The sequence below is a fragment of the Myotis daubentonii genome, chromosome 2 (genome assembly GCF_963259705.1).
Source record: "Myotis daubentonii chromosome 2, mMyoDau2.1, whole genome shotgun sequence".
NCBI classification, from domain to species: Eukaryota; Metazoa; Chordata; class Mammalia; order Chiroptera; family Vespertilionidae; genus Myotis; species Myotis daubentonii.
In genome coordinates, this window is record NC_081841.1 from 102,777,675 (window position 1) to 102,798,241 (window position 20,567).

A 20,567-nucleotide genomic window follows, 5' to 3' on the forward strand; every position below is an offset into this window, starting at 1 on the left:
CCACTCAGCTAACCTCACTGGGAAAAAATGGATCACAGTGTCCTCTCCGTGGCGCCTCCCCAGCGTCCACCGCCTGCTTGGCCCCATCAGGCCACATGGAGCCCAATGCGTTCATCCTGAAAAGCAGGAGGGACCACAGCTGTCCAAAGCTGCCCCAAGCAGGTTTGTCCCTGCCCAGCAGAGTCAAACTAAGCGTCTGGTCCTCTCTGCCTGGGCAAAAGCTCCTGAGCATGTGGGAGGCGGCGTGGGCTCAGGGGCCAGTGTGCCAGGCAGAGGGGGAAATGGTGCCTAGTGCTCTCCAAGCGCTCTGAACCAAGGCAAGCAATACCTTTCCCCTGCTCTTCTGGTCAAGTTCCATTCTCAAAGCCAGGAGACCTGGGACAATAAAGAGCCTCCGAAGAGGGGGCAGAATCTGGGGGCAGAAATCTGGTTTTGCTCATTGGGTGAAAGTTATGAGTAAATGGTGGGGTGGCCCATTTCCTCCCTTTCTGCTGACATCAGTCTGTGGACACTGTGTGCATATTACATAATGCACCCTAATTCTGCATGATGGATGGGCACAAGAGAACGATTTAAAGCCCCAAGAGGGAGGAACTTGGGTCTCACCCCAGAGGAAAACCCTTGATGCTGGGAGCCCCGCTCTCAGGCCAGCAGCAGCTGGAGGCTACCACAGAGCCTTCAGTTACCGTTCGTTCACTCCCCAGCGCCTCGCGCTTCGGGTGACCTTTGTTTGTCATATGAAAATATGTTCCTAGGAAGCCCTACACAGTAGGCTTTATGGGACCTGAAGCGGGGGAGCAAGGAAAGGTCCCGCTCTCCTGGAGCCGCGGGGCCCGTTGGAAAACGGCTCTCCCTACAGAGGAGGCGGCTTACTGTCTGCGCAGCCCCTCCATTCTACAAAGAGAAATCAGAGACGCAGAAAGGTTAGGTGACTCCGCCAGGATTGCACACCTAGCGAGTCCAGTCGCTCAGAGTGAATGAGCTGCTCTCGTGCAGCCGTTTTTTCAACCCGTGTGCCACAAGAATTTGTGAAACATGCACTACCTGACTAAAAGAGGACCCGCAGACCTCTTAGTCGGGTACTGCATGTTTCTCTTAGGTTATCAAATTAAAAATGACAACAGCCAACACAACAATAGTCTCCTGGTGTGGATGAATCTAAATTATGCTTATTTTTTGTCAGATCAGCAAACAAGATAGCGTATTTTTGGTGTGCCACCGGATTTTCATAACTTATATGCGCCGTGGGATGACTTCTAATTCTGTGCCTGTGTTAATTATTCCTCACGCTGCCGGCGCTGCCCGGAAACAGTGCCTCCCGTGACACCCGGAACCCCAACTCCCCGGCTGCACCAGGACACTCCATTTCTGCTCTGGGGACATTTCAGACTTCCCCCGCCCTATTTACTTCTCCCTTCAACAGGCACCTGCTCGCTGCGGTTTATTCGTTTATTGGTTGGTGGATTTTCCACAAATTCTATCCCAGATTTTTCTCCAATTGCCAAAGAAGATCTCCATCTGCTTTTGTCGCACTTCTGAGAAGAGCTCTTCATTTTGTAATAAAAGCTGATACCTGTGGCTGTTCTGGGACATGTCAGATGTAAAACGAGTTAATGGTTATGAAAAGAAATTGTGTTGTCTTTCCCTCCTTCCCTTCTTCCCGCATCCATGTGGGTGGACAGCATTTAGACACAAAAAGCTTCCCCGCTCCGGTAATGAAAGGAGCTCGCATTCAGGTTCCCGGTTCCGTGGTTCACGTGAAAGCCAAGCTCGGTTGGGCCCGGGAATTCCTAGCAGGGGGGGGGGGGCCTGTGGGGTCCCTGCACTCGGAGCACGCGGGCTGGGCCCGCACACGGTAAGGGGAGCAGCCCCTCCTGAGAAGGGCGTGTATGTAGAGGGGTGGGAGGGTTCCAGAAACTGAAAACAGCTCCTGGCCTCAGCGGTGCCGACATGCTTTTGTAACGAATTGGTAAGTGAAGATTCTTATTCACCCTGGCATCTACCAACCTCTTCTGCGCCCCCAACACTCAACTAAGCGTGTTCTGGCCACCCACGCCGCGCCGCTAGCGCGCAGGCTGGGGTCCCAGTCCTGGGCCCTGCCGTCGGAAATCTCCCCGCATCCTGCGCACAAGAGCGCGGAAACAAGGAACTGTCCCCGCCAGGCAGAAGCCCAGGGTTTGAGCCAAACCGTGGCTGGAGAAAACTGTCCTGCCAGACTCGGCAGCCACAGGCGACCTGCCCGCTCAAGGAAAGGCCTCGGCCTCTGCTCCTCCCGGAGAAAAAAGCAGGAGCCACCAGCGGCTTGGCCAGGGCCCTCCCAGCCGGGCGCCCAGACCCGTGTCCGCCCTCCTGGCTGTAAAGGCTCTGGCATCCTTTGAAAGAGGCACCACTCAGCCAGCTCTCCCTCCCCTAAACCACCAGCTCCTTTGAAGGGGCGGGTCCAGCGTCTTTCCCCACGTGTATCCCCCTCCTGCAGAAATAAACAATTCCCCCCACAAGCTTTGAACCGTTGAAATGTATCTGTGAAATTGGAGACACATGGTGGAGCCTGAGAGACCCAGATCATATCTACACTCGTTCTGAAAACACCACTGGCCATCTCAGCTCTGGGGAGGTCTCCCTATCTTAGGGTGGGCGCATTTACAGGAGGAGCCCAGACTCTGCATTTGGGGCCGAGTTATCTAAGTGCTGGCCTCAGCCAGCCTTGGACAGGGTGCCTTGAATCTGGTGCAAAATTCTGAGTGTCAGGCCCAGCCTGTGGCACTTGTTTCCTGAGATGCAGGTTTCTTGTGCATCTCAGCAAAGCCCCCAAGTTACCTGGCTGGAGCGAGCCCTAGGCCCAAGGGCTCCTCCATTGCCCCTGGGCCCCAGAGCACAGAAACGGAGTCACTGAGCGCCTGTGTGGTGTGCACCTGGCCTCCAGCACCCAGGAAAGGCACCCGGCGCAGATCCGGACCACAGACGCCTTCACCCTCACCACTAACAGGGAATTTTAATTCTTTGATTGGAATTCCGGTGCTGCCAGAGTAGCTTCTTTCTGTTGAATTCAGCCCCAGCCAAGGGTGCAACCACACCACTTTTTACGGAAAAGGTTTTCTTGCTGCTGTTGCTGCTGCTAACCCAGACCAGTTGGTCACTAATGGGGGCTCTTGGCTTTAAAAGGGCCAACTCTGCCCTCATCAAGAGGATACACATGGCTAGTTTCTCCTCTGCCAACAGAAACCTAAGTAGTATTTTTTGGGGTCAGTTAGACCTTCGGATGTGTGTGTGGGAGGGAGGGAGGGAGGGAAGGAGGGAGGGAGGGAGGGAAGGCGGGAGGGAGGGAGAGAGCCTGCAGGAGTGGACATTCTAGCCGCCAGTGCAGGGAGCTGCCCAGTCAGCTGGGGCTCTGGATCCCCAGGGTTGACACGCGGACCTACTCCCCTACCTGCCAAAAACATGCCTGTGGGCACCAATTTTCTCCCATTACCCGCTTTATCAGCACTATGGTGTCTCATCTACATGGGGGGGGGGCAATATCCAGCTCTGTTCCATAAGTGTCATTAAATTATTGATTTTTTATTGTTAATTTTTAAAAATGACTGTGTCTCCTAGGCAGTCTGAAGTTCTGAGGAGCCCACCTTCAAGACAGATGGCAAGCCGCCCACCCCTGACCTACAGGCCTGCCCAGCTTGGAGCCGCCCCAATCCCACCCCTCTATTCCGAGCGAGCGAGCGAGCGAGACTTCAGCCGCCACTCCGCTTGCCCCACCGGGCGCCTTCCCAGCGCTGCCCATCGCAGGCTCTCCTGCCCACCGTCCCCAATCGCCACGTCCCTGGCGCCGAAAACCAAGATAAGTGCTTGCTGTCCCTGCCAGGGCTCCTGTAGGTGCCCTAGAGAGAGAATGCCGCTTCCACCCACAGGTAAATGTCTGTGCAGCAAGTGCAGTGAGAGAAGAACAGACAGACAAACCGCTATAGAATAAAAGATTCCTTTTCCGTCAGTTTTGCTTGGCAACTCCGCTTAGCAGGAGAGGGTGGGTAGCCAAAGCTGGATAGCGCTTTGGAAACCACAAAAGCTGGTGGTGTCAACGGGCTGCAAAGGTAGATGAATGGGACAAGGCACGATACTACATAGACATTTTGGCAAAGCGTGCGAGTGTGGCGGTGGGGTGAACAAAAGGGCTCATTATTCGTGTGATCGCCTCCATTCTCCTCTCCTTCGTGCGCGCGTGTAGACTCGGGTTCGAGCCCGCGTCAGCCTCCTGGGGGGGGGGGGGGCGCACCCTGCAGGGTCGCGGTCCCCGCGCGTCCCTTGCCGGGCGCTACAGCCGCGAGGGGTCGGCGCCGACGAGGTCGGCGAGCCGCAGGCGGCCGATCTTCTTCACCTCGCCCAGGGCGGTGCGCAGCTCCAGCGCGGGCGGGCGGTGCAGCCGGCGCGCCAGCTCGCGGAGCACCGCCTCCCGGTCGCTGAGGCGCGCGGCGAGCACGAAGGGGAAGCCGAAGCGCGCTCGGTACTGGGCGTTGAGCTCCGCCAGCCGGAGCCGCTCCTCCGCGCCCAGGCTCGTCAGGCCCGCGGCGCTCTGCTCTCGCTGCGACTCGGCCGTGAGCGCGCCCCGCTGCAGCTCGCGTCCCGCCAGGTCCGGGTGGCAGCGCAGGATGCCCTCCTGGCCTGCGGAGAAGCACAGCCCCGCGGCGGGCGCGTTACCGAAGGGCTGACCGCGCGAACGAGACTACCCCCGGCCCCGCCCCGCCCCGCACAGGCTTCGGGAGGGAGTCGAGGTTCCCAGGAGGGGATGAGGGGCGAAAAGGAGTGTCCCGAAGGAGCGGGGCGCCCAGCGCACTAGCCCCCCAAACAGGTCCCTAATCTGGCGCCCCTCCGTCCCGGCTTCCTTAGCCTCGGCCAGGGCCCGGGAGCGGGGCGGGAAGCGACAAATTTGTCCTTTGAGACCTTGGGGCAAGAAGAGGGGAGGAGGTGAGGCCGCTGAGACTCGGAATTTACGACTTGCTTGGGAGGGAGCAGGGACGCGATAAGAAGCCCGAGCATTTCGTATCTTTTCAAAGTCCTTTGCTCTCAGGGGGGCTTTGATGTGGAAGAGGGCGGGGCGAAGGGCCTGAGGACTTCCTGCTAGGGCCGAGGAATGGGGTTCGTTCTCTTCCGAAGGAGGACGGTGAGGGTCCCCAGGGGTAACACCCACGGGGCGTGGCAAATAAATGCCCAGGATTTTGTGGCCCTTCTGGAATCAGGCATCCAAGGAGCCCTGCAGATGATTAACTGGAAATAAGAAATTTCCAGCCGGAATTCCACAGCCCTTTGAGTGAAAGCAGCTTTCCTCCTTTTAGGAAAACAGCACCCGCTCACCATCCGCCCTGTCTGAGGTTCATTCTCCTTTTCCCACAGTGGATCCCAAATACACTGCAGAGTACAAGGTTTTCTTGAGAGACCGCTTCTCATAATCACCTAGGCCTCAAATGAGAACCCACCCACCCCTACCTCCCACCCCCACCCCCACCCCCGTGTGATTCCTATGGGGGTTTTCCTGAGCCCTGGCCAGTCTGTCCACTTAGCTCTCCTGAGAGAATTGGAACCCTCAAGGCTGGGTGCATTTCCAATATGATGAGAGGAAGCGGTGATCTGTACCATGAAGGTAATGCCATCAAATTTGCTGAGTAGTTGTAAGGATTAGAGACAACTCATCCGACTAAAACACAGTGCCCAATGCCAGCAAACATCCAACTGCCACTATTCTCGGTCACAGGAAACTGTAACTGACTGAGGTGCAGCTGGAAGCATTGGCTCTGGTGCTAGGAACGGGCAGGGGGCTCTTTTGGAAAGGGGGGGGGGTCATAGAAACCCTTCCTCATCCTGGCCGAGTAGCTCAGCTGGTTAGAGCACTATCCCCAGACTCTGAGGCGGGTCAGGGCACATACAAGAATCAACCAATGAATGCAAACCTAACTGGAACAATCTCTCTCTCTCTCTCTCTCTCTCTCTCTCTCTCTCTCTCTCTCGTCAATCAATAAATAAACATTTTAAAACCCTTCTTCATTGTGATGTAAACATCCCTTTACTCAAACTTTATAATTTCTGCCCAATTAAAGAATGATTGTGATTACGCCATTGAACGCCAGATCACGCCAGTCCTGAGTGGTGGGGAGAACTGTGGGGGACCATCTGCATTTAAGAGAGGATTCAATGCAGGCCCAGAAAGGTTAGGTGACCTCCCCACGGTCACTTAGCCAGTAGCTGGTCACACCTGAACTCCAAATCAGGGACATTTGGGAGGCACTAGCTGCCTCTACAAGGTTAAGGGGAGTTTAAAACGGAACCCAAGTCACCAATAATCCCACCTCTGCCCCGCAGGTCCTGCAAACAGGAGGTGGATCTTTCCCACTTCCTGCATCCCACCCATCCAGGTGGTGTGAAAATGTACGTGTTAAATTCCCTACCTGGTGACCTCCCAGCCCTGAGTCAGGGCTGGCTGTGCCACGCAGCTGCTGGATCCGCTGTGCATTCACCCAGCCCCAGGACCCTCAGAGGACTAGGCTGGGGCGGGGGGAACTGTTCCCACCTGGCAGGACCCGCCCCGTATTCCCTCCTTGCATATTCAGATTTTCAAAGCAGCCTCCAGTAGAGGGGACTGATCCCTAGTCCTCTCACCTGACCCCAGGTCTCTCAGCTTCCCTTCCCCCTATTTCTTACTCTCCCAGGCCCAGCCCAGCTCAAGCTTGGGCACAGTAGGGGGCCCTGGTGTGGGGGCAGGGCCTGTCCCCTTACTCCTCCCCCAAGGGACTCCCCTCACTGTCCCGCACACACCCACATGCCTCTTTCCTTCTGCCCTTGCTCCTCTCTTCTCATTCCCCTGGGTTTGTCTTCTCTCTCAAAAATATCGCCTGGGGTTAATGTTTGCCTAGAATTAAGCGTGTGTTTTCTTTCCACTGTTTGCAGGGGGAGAGAAAGGAGGCTGAGAAAAGGGGCAGAGCAAAGGGAAGAAGAAAAGAGACTAAAAAATAAACTGGAACTTACATACACGAACATCTTAGCTGCAAGAAATAGAAACTGATGTCCAGTCTTGTTTTTATTGCCCCAAACCACTGAGCCCTTTACTGCTGCCCAAGATGGCTCTGATCCAGACCCCTGGCTTGTACCAAAGCTTCGGTACCCTTTCCAATGCTGCACCCTGTCAGAACACCCAGCCCTGGCGTGAAACCCCAGCGCGGCTGGTACTTCCCACCTCCCCGCCTCAGTCCTGCAGGTCCTCCCACCTGGAATGCCAAAGTGGTTCTCAGGGCCATTTCAATGCTGCCTGCTCTTTAGTCTTTTCCAAAATCTTAGACCTACTGCCTATGCGACTGGCATGTCACATGTAGAGATGTCAGTGTGGATATTATTGTTGCTGCTGCTACAAGTCATGAAATCTTAAGAATTCCTATTGGGACAAAGAGCTGGCACTCTTTGTCCCAATAGGGGAAGACAGGACAGGCAATAGTGGCCACTGAAGAGCAGGCAATTGGCTTAAAACTGCTTTCCAATCTACCTGTGTTCCTACATCTGTGCCAACTAGTGTGTGCTCCCTCTTGGTACAATGGATCATCTGTTCTTTCTGTTGAAGATCAACCTCTCCAGTGGTGTTCTTGAAGCCAGCCCCTCTGTCCACCTCAAAGACTGCCATTTCAAACATCAATTTCTATTCCTTCAACTCACTGCCTTATCATCAACACACAGACATGCCTTAGAATCATGTGTCCCGTAAACAAAATTAAATCCCTTTATTGAGTCCCTGATGTCTTCCAGATTCTCCCTGTGTCTCTGCTCCTTTTTACAACAACTCATAGGAGCTTTCTATGTAGTATCTCCACTTCTTCACCTCTCATTCCAGATTCACTTTACCACCCACCAACCAGGCTGCATTCATTAAGGGCACAGATGATGGACATCTTGCCCAAGCCCATGACCAGTGCTGTCCTCTTTTCCTGAAACCTCTTTGGGAGTATTTCCCAGGGTTGGCCCTCTCTCCTTCTTGAAAGATAACCATCACTAGCCTACTTTCACCAGTGGTTCTTGCTCTGCCAGATTACTAACACTGAAGTACCCAGGACTCACATCTTCTCCCTTCTATATTTACAATGATTCACTAAGCGTTCTCATCTGGTCCCATGGCTTGAAATGCCTTCAAGTCTTTGATGACAACCAGATCTAGTACCTTTGTTATGGTTCACCTCAACACACTGTATTTTTATCCAGGTGATTATCAGGCATCTCAGCCTTAACAAACTCCCATTCTCCATCCCGTCCTCTCAATTCTTAAGTCTTCTTCATTGTAGGAAACAGTGCCACCACCCACCCTGTTGCTCAGAATAAAAACTTAGGAGTTATCCTTAATTTCTCTTGGTTTTTGACCTGCCTTTCCCCAACAAATTCAAAACACCTGTTGGCTCTAATTCTAAAATCTATTTTGAGAATCCAGCCATACATCTCCATCTCCCCTCCTTTAGTCCTCACCCAAAGAACCATCACCTCTCACCTTTACTACTATAGCAGTCCCTCCACCTGACCTTTCTTTCCTCATATTCCTCCACGTCTCACTATTCTTCAATCACCTTGGTCTTTCTGTACCCGCTAAGTGTCAAAAGTCTCAGGTTCTTTTTCTTAAAGTGATCTCCTAGATATTTGACTACTTCCTTCTCATCTTTTGGTTTTAAACTCAAATATAATTTCTTAAGAAAGAGCTCTTTTATTATGTATTTTCTACAATGGTACATATTTTCTAATAAGTTTTAGAATCTGATATGATCTTATTTATTTACTAGAGGCCTGGTGCATGGATTCGTGCACATTGAAAGGAAATTAATTAGAAGAAATGTTTTAGAGGCTGGGGAGGGACCATAGGAGGGCTCCAGGGCGTGTCCGGCCCATCTCACCCAGTCCCAACAGGCTGGACCCCAGCAGCTAGCTAACCTACTGGTAGGAGTGTCTTCCCCCTGATGGTCAGTGTATATCATAGCAATTGGTCGAACGTTCAGACACTTAGCATATTAGGCTTTTATTATATAGGATGTTAATTCTGTCTCTCTTTACTAGAATGTAAACTCATTGAGGCAGGGACTTATCTTGGTCACTGTTCCTATTCCCAGTTTTTTACTTTTTATTCATTGATTTTAGTGTGTGTGTGTGTGTGTGTGTGTGTGTGTGTGTGTGTGTGTGTGTATCCTCACCCAAGGATATTTTTCCATTGATTTTTTAGGGAGAGTAGAAGAGAGAAGGAAAGACAGAGAGAAAGAGAGAAACATCAGTGTGAAAGAAACACATCGATTGGTTGCCTCCTGCATGAGCCCTGTCCAGGCCCTGTGCCAGAGAGGAGCCTGCAACCAAGGTATGTGCCCTTGACTGGAATAGAACCTGGGACCCTTTGGTCCACAGGCCAACACTCTATCCATTGAGCCAAACTGGCTAGGCCTTATTCATTGATTTTAGAGAGCGATAGAGGAAGAAAGGGAGAGGGAGGAGAGAGAAACATTGATCGCTGTTCCTCTTATTTGTGCATTCATTAGTTGATTCTTATATGTGCCCTGACCGGGAATCAAACCCACAACCTTGTCATATCAGGATGACACTCTAACCAACTGAACTAACCAGCCAGGGCCACTCTATAAGTACTTATTGACCAATACTTCACTCTTGGGAAAGAGTTTTTAAAAGATATTTTTTGACAGTCTCACCTCTTTGATAGTTTCATCTACCTTATAGCCTACATTCAAGGGATTTGTTAGTATGTAGTTCTACTAATTCAAAAACTATGTTTTGAAGTGAGTATTAAATAATGAATTATACCAAATTTCAATTCTGAAATTCCACAGAGAAGCACGATTAACTCTATTATACTGTTTTATTGCTCTTTGATTTTTAGCACAAATCAATAGTGAAATGGTTCATTATTGGCCATGTGTGTGAGAGTGTGTGTGTGTTTCAACCTTCTTCCCTTTACTATTGCTATTCCCCTCTCCTGGAAATCCAGAGGTTGGCTTGAAAGGATACTTACCCAATTATTGCTGGAGCCAAATATTAATCCTGGACTGCCACCTACTGGCTAATGATCTTTATGGATTGTCAACCTTGGTTTGTTTACTCAAGAAACAGGATTTTCAGTTTCCTGCTAATGGTAGAATTTTCTTAGATCATTAAAAACAAATGTTTGACCAGGAAGATCACCATAGCCTGCACATCTCTTTAAAGTCCCTTTTAGTGCTGGCCGGTGTGGCCCAGTTGGTTGGCGCGTAGTCCTGTACACCAAGAGGTGGTGGATTCAATTCCCTGTCAGGGCACACATACCCAGGTTGCAGGTTCAATGCCCAGTTGCTGGGCATGTAGGAGGCAAATGCTCGATGTTTCTCTCCCTCTCCCCCTTCCTCTCTCTAAAATCAATAAAAAGCATATCCTTGGGTAAGGAAAAAGATATTAAACTCCCTTTTAGTTTTAGGATATAAAGACGTACACCTAGTTCGTTCCTTACTATTCAAGGAATAAAACTTGAGTATGCAGTAAATCCCATTTTATTTGATTATTTAAATAAAACAGGATCTGTGACATCAAGCATTTATGTTAGTTGAACACGTTAGTAAACAAATGAATAAAACTCCTAGAAACTGTTTCTAGACTTTGTTTCTGATTCTCTGGAAAATCCTTCTAAGGCTGCTGGGTTGACTGTCAGGGCTTGGACCCCAGTTCTGCCGCTTTCTAGCTATGTATCCTTGATCAGGTTACTTAGTCTCTCCTCCTTTCAGTTTTTTCCTCTTTAAAATGGGGACAATAACGATAATACTTGTTTTATATGATTAGTATGAGGGTCAAATGAGTTAACAAATGCTAAGTGTTTGGAAAAGTGCCTGAAACACACTGATAGTAAGGGTTGAATACCTTTTAACTATTGTTATTATTATTACTTTGCTAATACCACCTCTCTGATGTCATTAAGGTGATTAGATATGCAGCAGCCACCCAGACTGCATTGAGGCTCTGCTGCCAGCTGCCTGTCCCAGAGAAGTGTGGACACCAGGCTAGGGCTGACAAGCAGGCTCCACCAGCAGAGAGATGCCTTAACTAGACATAACTAACCTTAACTAGAGCTTCTGGTCAAGCTGGTTGGGGTGACTGCTGGTGGGAAAGAAGACAGAAATGGGGGAATTTTCATTGCATTATCTAAGCTCCTGGTACAGAGCAAAATCCAAACAAATGGCGAATAACTGTTGAAGCCAGTGAATAATAGATTGCAATTATTTATGCCATCGTAGCTTTCTCTCTCAATACACTCATTGTCCAGCCCTACCACCTCTGTGGGTATTGAGACAGGGCATGGGATTTTCCTCCTTTTTTTTCTTTTTCTTTTCCTGATAGGGGAAAAAAAAAAAAAAAAAAGTCATTCCTAAGGCATTCACACCCTTTAAAAATCATTTCCCTTCTGGTTTAGAAGACTTGCATTTGGCCTCGTCCATTTTCCTGCCAGACATTTTGAACACGGGCTCCCAAGGCCCCTTGCTGTTTCCAGCTTGCTCTGCAGGCTCTGGGCTGGCTGCTCCTGGGGGCCATCAGTCACAAGGTCCAGTGCCCATCAGCTCCCCTAAGGCCTGAGCCCAGTGGCGGAGGGGAGAGCTCAGCTTTGAGGAGGCCCTGAGAAATGGGTCTCAACATGGCCCACACATTTCTGCCAGTTGGATTTTGTAACACTGTCCTCCACTCTTCCCGGACGTGCTTAAACTGAATTAAAATGAGTTTCTTACTTGGGAGCTGTTCAACTGACAATGGGAAATTACCCAGATGTCAAAGCCCTGGGCAGACAGGCAAGACTCTGTGTGTTGGCCTCATGGTGGAAGAGAGGAGAGCATGAGTTCTGCCTCCCTGCCCAGATCTCTGTGGAAGGGCCCCTGTGAAGGCAGCCCTTGTCCCCCTCTCCTCCCTTCAGCTCCTGGGCATGCAGTTTTATCTGGTAAAGCGAATGATTAGAGGTCTTGGGGCCAAAACTATCTCCACCTATTCTCAAACTTTACCTGGGTAAGAGCCCGGCTCGCTGGCGTGGAGCCCTGCGTGGAGTGCGAGTGCCTAGGGGGCCACTTTGGTAGGCAGAACTGGCGCTGGGGGTGACCTGAATGCCCAGGTAAGGCATCCGACGCCTGTGCTCATCAGTCCCAGGCCTCTCTGAAGGGTATCAAGACGGCCCCCTTGGCTTCTAAATCCCTGTGAGGCTGTCACTTGGGGTTTGCCTAAACCTTCGCATTTAACCCTACATCCTGAAGTGCCTCCTTTTCTCTCCCTACCCAGCAGAAATCAACAAATTCTTTCCCTTTCTCCAGAGGAATTCATTCAGATTTTTGTCTTTCCTCCTTTACTTCCCTCCGGGAGAAGCTGATCTGAATGAGTTTACTTTCCTCAGCAATCCAGTCCAAACTGGCCCTTTCTGATAAACATGTCAGCCATTTGCTCTTTCCCCTGGGCTCCTAAGATATTCTGATATCGACCCGTCTTCTTCCCTGCATACAGGACATTCCCAGAGTGAGCACATTCAGCTGAGAGAGGGTAGGCCCGCAGCCTGACCTTCGGCCTCCGAGCCTCTGTGAGGCCCATCCTCTTCCTCATGACCTCAGAGCTTTAATATTTAACAGCCACTTTACCTGAGCCAACATACATTCTTTCATTTGACTTTTGGCCTAACACCTAGCAAGTGTGTGACTCCCATTTTCTAATTTTAAGGAAACTTAGTGACGCTTACAATAAAATTAGCTAAATAAGTGTATCAGCTATAACCAACTAAACAGATCTAACTATGTTTTGCTAAGAACAGTTGAAACCCCTTGGGGAGAATCGCCCAGTCTATGAAGCCTTACCTGACTGTGGCAGCGCATCAATAAAGGCAGAGAAGTGCTTCTCCAAGTCTTCCAAGTCAGAGAACGGGCGCTGGGACCAAACAGCAGCTGCAATCAGAGGGCATCTCTCAATGACATTCCCAAACACGTCCACGAACTCTCCAAAGCCCATGGAGTTGACCTTCTCCATGTCCATTGCGGCAGCAGCGGGACGTTGGCTGCCCGCTCGCGGAGTGGGTGATCGCGGCTCCGCTCACCAGGTTGCAGTTGCTGAACACACAAGCTTGTTTTTCCTGTGACACCAGGTTGGCACGTTTTCAATGCCTCGGCAGAAGCCGGCCCAGAGGGCTTGTGTAATGAGCAAACACAGGCTGAGGGTTCTAATCCAGGGGGTGAAGATCTGTGTGGCAAACATTTTCAATCAAACTGTTTCCACTGTCAAAGGCAGGAGGGGCCGTATTTCGCTCTTGGCATTCACTCTATACAGTTTTGGTGTCATTAACATTTTAACATTATCCCAAGGAAGTTTTCCCTGAGAACCTCGAAGACAGGTCACATGTCAACTCCCTTGGAATTTGATTTCCCGCCTATTGTTGCTGCTGCGGAGGACAGGTAGTATATTTTACTGTTTCTCTGTATCTCAAATGCTTAACACAATAGGTATGTAGTAAGTGCTCATTAAACAGGGGACCTAGAACCGTGCCTGCGGCGGGCTGCCAATGAATCCTGTGGGGTGACTCAGTTGACCAAATAACCACATAGATTAGTTTTCACCCTCATATCTTTCACAGATACTGAAAACAAAAATACTGTGGAAGATGAAATCAAAGAAAAGGAGAAGTCAGATTTTAAAAATAAAGATATTGCAATTTCCTGTTAGAATTAAAACGCAGCCTAGCCAGTTTGGCTCAGTGGTTGGAGCACCGGCCCGCAGACTGAAGGGTCGCGGGTTCCATTCCGGTCAAGGGCATGTACCTTGGTTGCAGGCTCAATCCTGCTACACATTTGCTGCCATCTGAATCAAATTCAAAGAGAGAGCAACCATGTTAACAATAAATCACATTTGTCCCTGTGGCCTGTAAGGTGCAGGTGACAGTAGTGCCCTGCCTCTACTGTGGTCTGTGACAATCTGTCAGCAGCTACAGATTTTGTCCTAACTCTGTAGATGTGTCCCAGGCCAGGACTCACCCTGACTACCTGGGCCAAAGCCATGACTGAAGAATGGACAGAGACCTCATCCCTTGAAAAGAAACTGATGACATTTGTTTTGCAAAGGGGAAAATTTGGTGCCAGAAGTACCACATTTACCGATCTTGCCTTCAGTGTGAAGGAAGCTATAGAATATTAACACTACCTGTCACAATCCTACCATGCGTGGAACACACGGCGTCCCGCAGAGCGCCTGCTGCTGCCAGACTGTGGCTGGGGGGACAGCATAGACCCAGGAGAGTTCTGATCTTCTCTGCCCCCACCATCTGACATTCGGCAAGTCATTGCACTTTTCTGAATCTTAGTTTCTTTGTCTGTAAAATAAAGGTCATAATAGTATCTACCTAATAGAATTTTTGCAAAGTTAAGTAAATAAGCATACGAAGGTGCTTAAAGCGCTCCTTTGCATAGCACTACCTAGGTGTTGGCTAATGCAACATGTCCTATTACAATCTCTTTGATGGACCAACCTCAGAATTTTCTTTCTTTTTCCTTTTGCCTCCAGAGTCACATCGTCTTCTCCTTGCCCTGAGGTTGTGCCTCAGACCCAGTTAACAGCCCAGCATCCATATTGTCCCCTTCTGCCGCTGCCACCGCCCTGGGCCTCGGTCATTCCAGAGCTGACCTGTGCAGCACCTGCAATGCCAGGGTACGCTGTGGGGAAAGGGAAGGTGAGACTGTCTAGGGCCCCCACTACTGCCTGTCCAGGCCCCCCAGCCTTACTCTAGGCTCTGGGTGACTGGGAAAGAAGATGGAGCAGAAGCTGAGGAAGAAGGGGGACCTGGCTCCATTGCTTTTGCCCCCACCCTTTTTGCCTGGCCCCTCTCCATTCCTTCTCTTATCTCTGCACGCTGAGGGTCTCCCCACCCTCCCAGCAACTCCTGCCTGGGGCGTGGAGCCCGGGGCTGGTCAGCTCCTCCGTAGCAGGAGATAGACATCTGCATTTGCAAGAGGAATATGCTTGGGCTCCAGGAAATGCTGATACACCTGGTGGGAAGGGCTGTCTACTGATGTCACTGCATTTCTGGTGCAGACTGGAAAGCTAACCGCCTTTTATTTAAAATAAATTTATTGAATGTATTGGGGTGACATTGGTCAATAAAATTATAATTCTATAATCCATCATCTGTATATTGTATTGTGTGTTCACCACCCCAAGTCAAGTCTCTTTCCATCACCATCCCCCGCCTTTACCCTTTTCTACCTCCCCCACCAACCTTTTCCTCTAATAATCACCATCCTGTGTTTATGAGGGTTTTTTTTAAAAAATTTTTTTTATTGATTTCAGAGAGGAAGGGAGAGGGAGAGATAGAAACATCAATGATGAGAGGTAATCATTGATTGGCTGCCTCCTGCACACCTCCCACTGGGGGGTCAAGCCCAAAACCAAAACAGGGACATGTGCCCTTGACCAGAATCAAACCTGGGACCCTTCAGTCCACAGGCCGGCACTCTATCCACTGAGCCAAACCAGCCAGGACTATGCGGGTTTTTTGTTTGTTGTTTGTTTTTTGCTTAATCCCTTCACCTTTTTCACCCAGTCCCCTAACTTCCCCCCTCCCAACCTCCTTTATTTTGTTCTATCATGTAATAATGGAATGCCAAATAACCTACAATACATGAACCTTTAAGACACTAAGATTAAGGAATTAAATAGTCATGGATATAGAAACAACACTGACAAAAACCAAATTATTCATATGGAACGAATATGGCAGCTCATGCCACAGAGCTCTCTGAGGTTTAACTTACCCTGTTTGACTCTTACCAATCAGAGCAATCAAAGTAATGTAAGGTGGTCAGAGGTAAGGCAATTTTTACCTAGGCAAAAAGCTAAGTTATTGAATTATACACTAGAAATAGCTGACTTGTATGCTATATGAATTAGATATCAAAAGCTAGTTTTTTTTAAGTTAACTTATATATAATTAGCCTCATAATTTGTGTTTAACCATACAAGATATGATTCTTATGTTCTGATTGCTGAAAATATTATAGATGACGTTATTATAATTTTTCTTTTAAGAGACTTTTAGCAGTACATGGAGAATATTTCTTTTTTAATATTTTATTTATTGATCCTTTTAGAAAGAGAGAGAGAGAGAATCACCAGTTTTCTGTGCCACCCATTCATTCGTTCATTTGTTGGTTCCCTGACCAGGGATCAAACCAGAAACCTTGGTGCAAAGAGACAATGCTCTAACCAACTGAGCTCTCTGCCCAGGGCTAGAGAAAAGTTCTTAAATAGACAGTTAAATTTTTCTCCATTTCTTAGTTGAAACAATTCATGTGTCTGCTCCCTTCAACTATAGCTATTAACTTTTTGTGCATGGAGCTTTATGCAGGAGTGTTTTCTCATATGATGCCAGAAAGGCAGCTTGCTTTCCTGCATATACATTCATAATCTGAGGCAAACAGGAAGCTGGAAACCCTATAATCTTGCTGTTACCAGACCATTTTCATTGGCTGAGGACTGAGCCAAAGCAAGACGAAGGGCTTCAGGAAGGAGCTCAGAGGCTGTGTGGCTGTGAGGAGACAGGCAGGGCGGGCTCCAACCCAGGCCCGCACGTAGTCCCTCCATGAGTCTAACCTTCCTAAGCCTTGGTTTCACTGTCTGTTAAATGACTACAGAACAAGGTCCTACTTCACAATTTGTTAAATGAAACAACACATATCAAGTCATTAGCACAGCTCTAGGATACATGTATCAATAAATGCCAATATAACCTTGAAGACATTATGTTAGGTGAAATAAGCCAGCTACAAAAAGACAAATGCTGTATGTTCCACTTATATGAGATACCTAAAGTAGTCTAGTGCATAAAAGCAGAAAGTAAAATGATGGGTGTCAGGGCCCGAGGAAGAATGAATGGGGAATTGGTGTTTAATGCGGGCAGAGTTTCAGTTTGCAAAGATGGAAAAGTTCTGAGGATGCATGCTGGTTGCACAACAACATGAATGTACGTAAGTGTACAGAGCTGTGCACTTAAAAATGGTTAAAATTAGAAGTTTTATTTTATGTCTATTTTACCACAAAAAAATAATCATAGCCTTTTCTGCCTCATTAAGAGAATTTGGAATTTAATACATGTTTGATCCCCTAGGAGCTAAAAAGATGTCGTTTTTTAGGTGAAATCTCCCCTCACTTTTTTTGTGGTTGTTGTTGCTGATGGTGATTGTGGCATAGGAAGAAACATATATTTTCAACAAAAATGATAGTGGGAATGATAGAGAAGGCCAGATGAATCTGTTACTAAGAAATCCTTCATGAAAGGAGACAGAAGAAGATCAGGAAGAAACACAAGCGGCAGTGGTGGGGGAGGCGGACAGAAAGGAAGGCGGATAATTGAAGGGCTGGAACTGCGATAAGAGGTCACCCAGGACATCTTCCCGCTGCAGGCCAAACAGCCCTGGGTGTTTTTCTTACTCCAAAAATATCGCCAGGAAATAGACTTCTTTTTTCAATATAGGAAGCCAGTCCAGGTCCAGACAACACAGCACAGAAGGTGGTCCAAGAAGTTCAAAAGTCAATTCCACGTGTAGATGAATGCACTCCAGAACAGAGTGGTAAAAACCAGATCCTATAACAGAATCTGACATTAGGCTGCTCAGTAACCGTCAGGAATGCGGTAAATAACACACATAAAATGCACAGTTGTTACCATAGTCAATAAACAATCGAATGCGGAATAAATGGATTGAAGTTATGTCTATAGAGGGTTGTTTTCCTTTCTAATCAACTGACTGAACTTTTCTTTAATTCTGCTTCAAGTGTGCCTTTTCAGGTGTAGGGTGTAGTAATGAAGTCAGGCCTGATGGCTGGGGTTCCTTAAAAACCAGTAGTCCTAGGGCGCCACCTACTGGTGAGACAACTGCCAAGGCGGCCGAAGGGGCTGTCCAAGCAGTAGCAGCAACAGGTCTCTAACATCAGTGATTGTAAGTTGTGTTCTGAAACTGTGTAGTGTTTTCAGGGACATGGCGAGTCCTAAACTAAAACCCACTCTGTTGTAAGAGCTGGGTTTAATAAAATCTAAGTTCATTGTAAGTGTCATCCTTCTTCAGAGAATGCTGCCTTTTAAATATCTTATTTGGTATAACAAATGTCATATAATGAATACCTGTGAACCCATTACCCCACCCAATCCAGAGCACTTCACAAGTCATCAGTGTGACAGTGACTAAATAGTGGTGATTTTGTGTTCACATAGTACAACAGTGAGATGAAAGAACCCTCAGTTTGCTGAAACCGGTTTGGCTCAGTGGATAGAGTGTTGGCCTGCGGAATGAAAGGTCCCAGGTTCGATTCTGGTCAGGGGCATGTACCTTGGTTGTGGGCACATCCCCAGTGGGAGGTGTGCAGGAGGCAGCAGGTCGATGTTTCTCTCTCATCGATGTTTCTCTCTCATCGATGTTTCTAACTCTCTATCTCTCTCCCTTCCTATCTGTAAAAAATTAATAAAATATATTTTTAAAAAAAGAACCCTAGGTTCATGTAACACCATGAGTGAATCTTAGAAGCATAATGTTGATTTTTTTTTTAAAATAAAACCAGATCTGGAAGTCTACATAGAGTATGGTGCCATTTTTATAAAGTTCCTGAACAAGAGAATATTTATTTTCAAGAGAATCAAATTCTTTGGAGCCTTTAACACTGCAACAACAAGGGGTGTGCTGGGTAGACCATCCCATGTATAAATGTGTTCATTTGGCTCCCTCCACAGTGCACCAGGTTCAGAATGTGTGTGTGTCCTGACTAAAATCACCCTGGCAGGAGGACAAGGAGAAGAGCCCTATAAATGTTAACTCACTGTTATTTTCCTCCCTCTAATCACCAGCAGTTTTGGACAAGCTTACCGAATGCCTGTGATTCCACTCTCTCAAGTCCTATGAAGATGATAGAAGAATATACCAGTGAAGATAAATCAGTATGGCGCTCGACGCCAGAAAGACCAACCAAAACAGAGAGGACTTTCTAGAGGAGGTAAAGCAGATGAAACCCTCAGTTCGCCAAGGAGACCGAGCCAGCGCGGGTGTTTGCACCAAGGTGCTCAGGTTGTATGCCACAGGGGCAGGCTGCCTCTGCGAGGACAGCTGGAGACCAAGGCTTGGGCAGGAAGAGGGACCAGCGCAGCTTCAGAGGTCGAGGGGTGGGAAGTACAGAGACTGCTACTGTGCGAACGATAAGCTCCAACCCCTGTTTTCATTCTTGCCTGAATCCAATCAAGGTACAAAGATCCACAACAAGAGAGGGTGTTTATTCCCCTGCCTCGAGTCAAGGGCCTCCTTGGCTGGAAGGGAAAGCCCCCTGACTAAAGTCCCTACAATAGGGAGCACATTCCTACCATGTGCTTAGTACATAAACTACGTAGTTGGGGAAATATTGACCCCTTGTGAAAAACAAAAAGCCTGTTTGATAGTGTGGCTAGCGTAATTCCGTTTATATAAAAATCAAAGAACTCTGCATGTGTGCTTGTGTGTAAGTACCTCTGAGTAATGTAAATATCTTTAAACAACAAGGTGGAGAAAATATACCTGAAATTTTTTTAACAGTGGTTCCCCTGAAGAAGCATTTTGGGATTTGGGTGCATAAAGGGGAAATTTCACTTATTACTATAAGTAAAAACATAAAATTACTTGAATTTTTAACATCAAGCATATTTTATGCTTTGAGTAGGTAAGAAATAATTGAGTACATATATTATTGTGTCCTGACTGTGCATTTGAATAGAAGAGTGGCGCACAACTTGGCACAAATCATATCTACTTTCTGACTTGTTTAAAATTCAAGTAAAAAGAAAGGATGTTTACTTAAGAAAATAAATCATCACGTAAGATAGGTAGACTCTATGTGCAGAGCCAACCAGATGAGACAGACATGAAGCCCATCCAAGATTTCAATGGGGAAGCGATCACTAACGGCGAACAGAGCTGAGGAAAATCCGAGCAGGAGACAGTGCCAGGCTGGTCCCGAAGCAACAGCTTAAACAGGGAGAGGAAAAGACAGTGCCAGGCTGGTCCCGAAGCAACAGCTTAAACAGGGAGAGGAAAAGACAGTGCCAGGCTGGTCCCGAAGCAACAGCTTAAACAGGGAGAGGAAAAGGGAGTTGGCACCCCAGGTAGACGGAGGGTGAGGGAAAGAAAAATAAAAAGATGAGAATGCCTAAGACATCCACTGATCAGGGGCGGGAGGTCCTGGCTAGACAGAGCGTATGTTACCTAGTACAAGAAATGCAGTGAACCAGCTGCAAGGACCTGCATGCTGGGAATCTGACTTCCGCAGATGGCCACGGAGCCACTGCAAGCTCTCCAGCCCAGAAGTGATAGATGCCGATGCTATCTAGAGCAGTGATGGCGAACCTTTTGAGCTCGGCGTGTCAGCATTTTGAAAACCCTAACTTAACTCTGGTGCCGTGTCACATATAGAAATTTTTTGATATTTGCAACCATAGTAAAACAAAGATTTATATTTTTTTATATTTATTTTATATATTTAAATGCCATTTAACAAAGAAAAATCAACCAAAA

The 20,567-nt window shown here is 48.1% G+C and overlaps 1 protein-coding gene and 1 long non-coding RNA gene across 2 annotated transcripts; one reads left to right on the forward strand and one right to left on the reverse strand.

Annotated features, from left to right (window-relative positions):
- Nucleotides 1-1,803: 1,803 nt before the first annotated feature.
- On the forward strand, nucleotides 1,804-7,229 carry LOC132228122 (uncharacterized). Its single transcript, XR_009451289.1, has 3 exons — nucleotides 1,804-1,969; nucleotides 3,595-3,902; nucleotides 6,928-7,229. It is a non-coding gene; the product is annotated as an uncharacterized LOC132228122 (long non-coding RNA).
- On the reverse strand, nucleotides 3,994-13,717 carry URAD (ureidoimidazoline (2-oxo-4-hydroxy-4-carboxy-5-) decarboxylase). The gene is made up of 2 exons (XM_059684044.1): nucleotides 12,855-13,717; nucleotides 3,994-4,650 (listed from the first exon to the last, which is right to left on the reverse strand). The coding sequence occupies exons 1-2, from the start codon at nucleotides 13,027-13,029 to the stop codon at nucleotides 4,304-4,306; spliced, it is 522 nt and encodes a 173-aa protein (XP_059540027.1). The 5' UTR covers nucleotides 13,030-13,717; the 3' UTR covers nucleotides 3,994-4,303.
- Between the last annotated feature and the right edge of the window lie 6,850 nt (nucleotides 13,718-20,567).

Bases quoted from the DNA above. Each gene is read 5' to 3' on its own strand.
- URAD (XM_059684044.1), bottom strand. From the start codon at position 13,029: ATGGACATGGAGAAGGTCAACTCCATGGGCTTTGGAGAGTTCGTGGAC. The intron at 4,651-12,854 runs GTAAGGCTTCAT...GCTTCTCCGCAG, and splicing joins TGATGCGCTGCCACAGTCAG to GCCAGGAGGGCATCCTGCGC.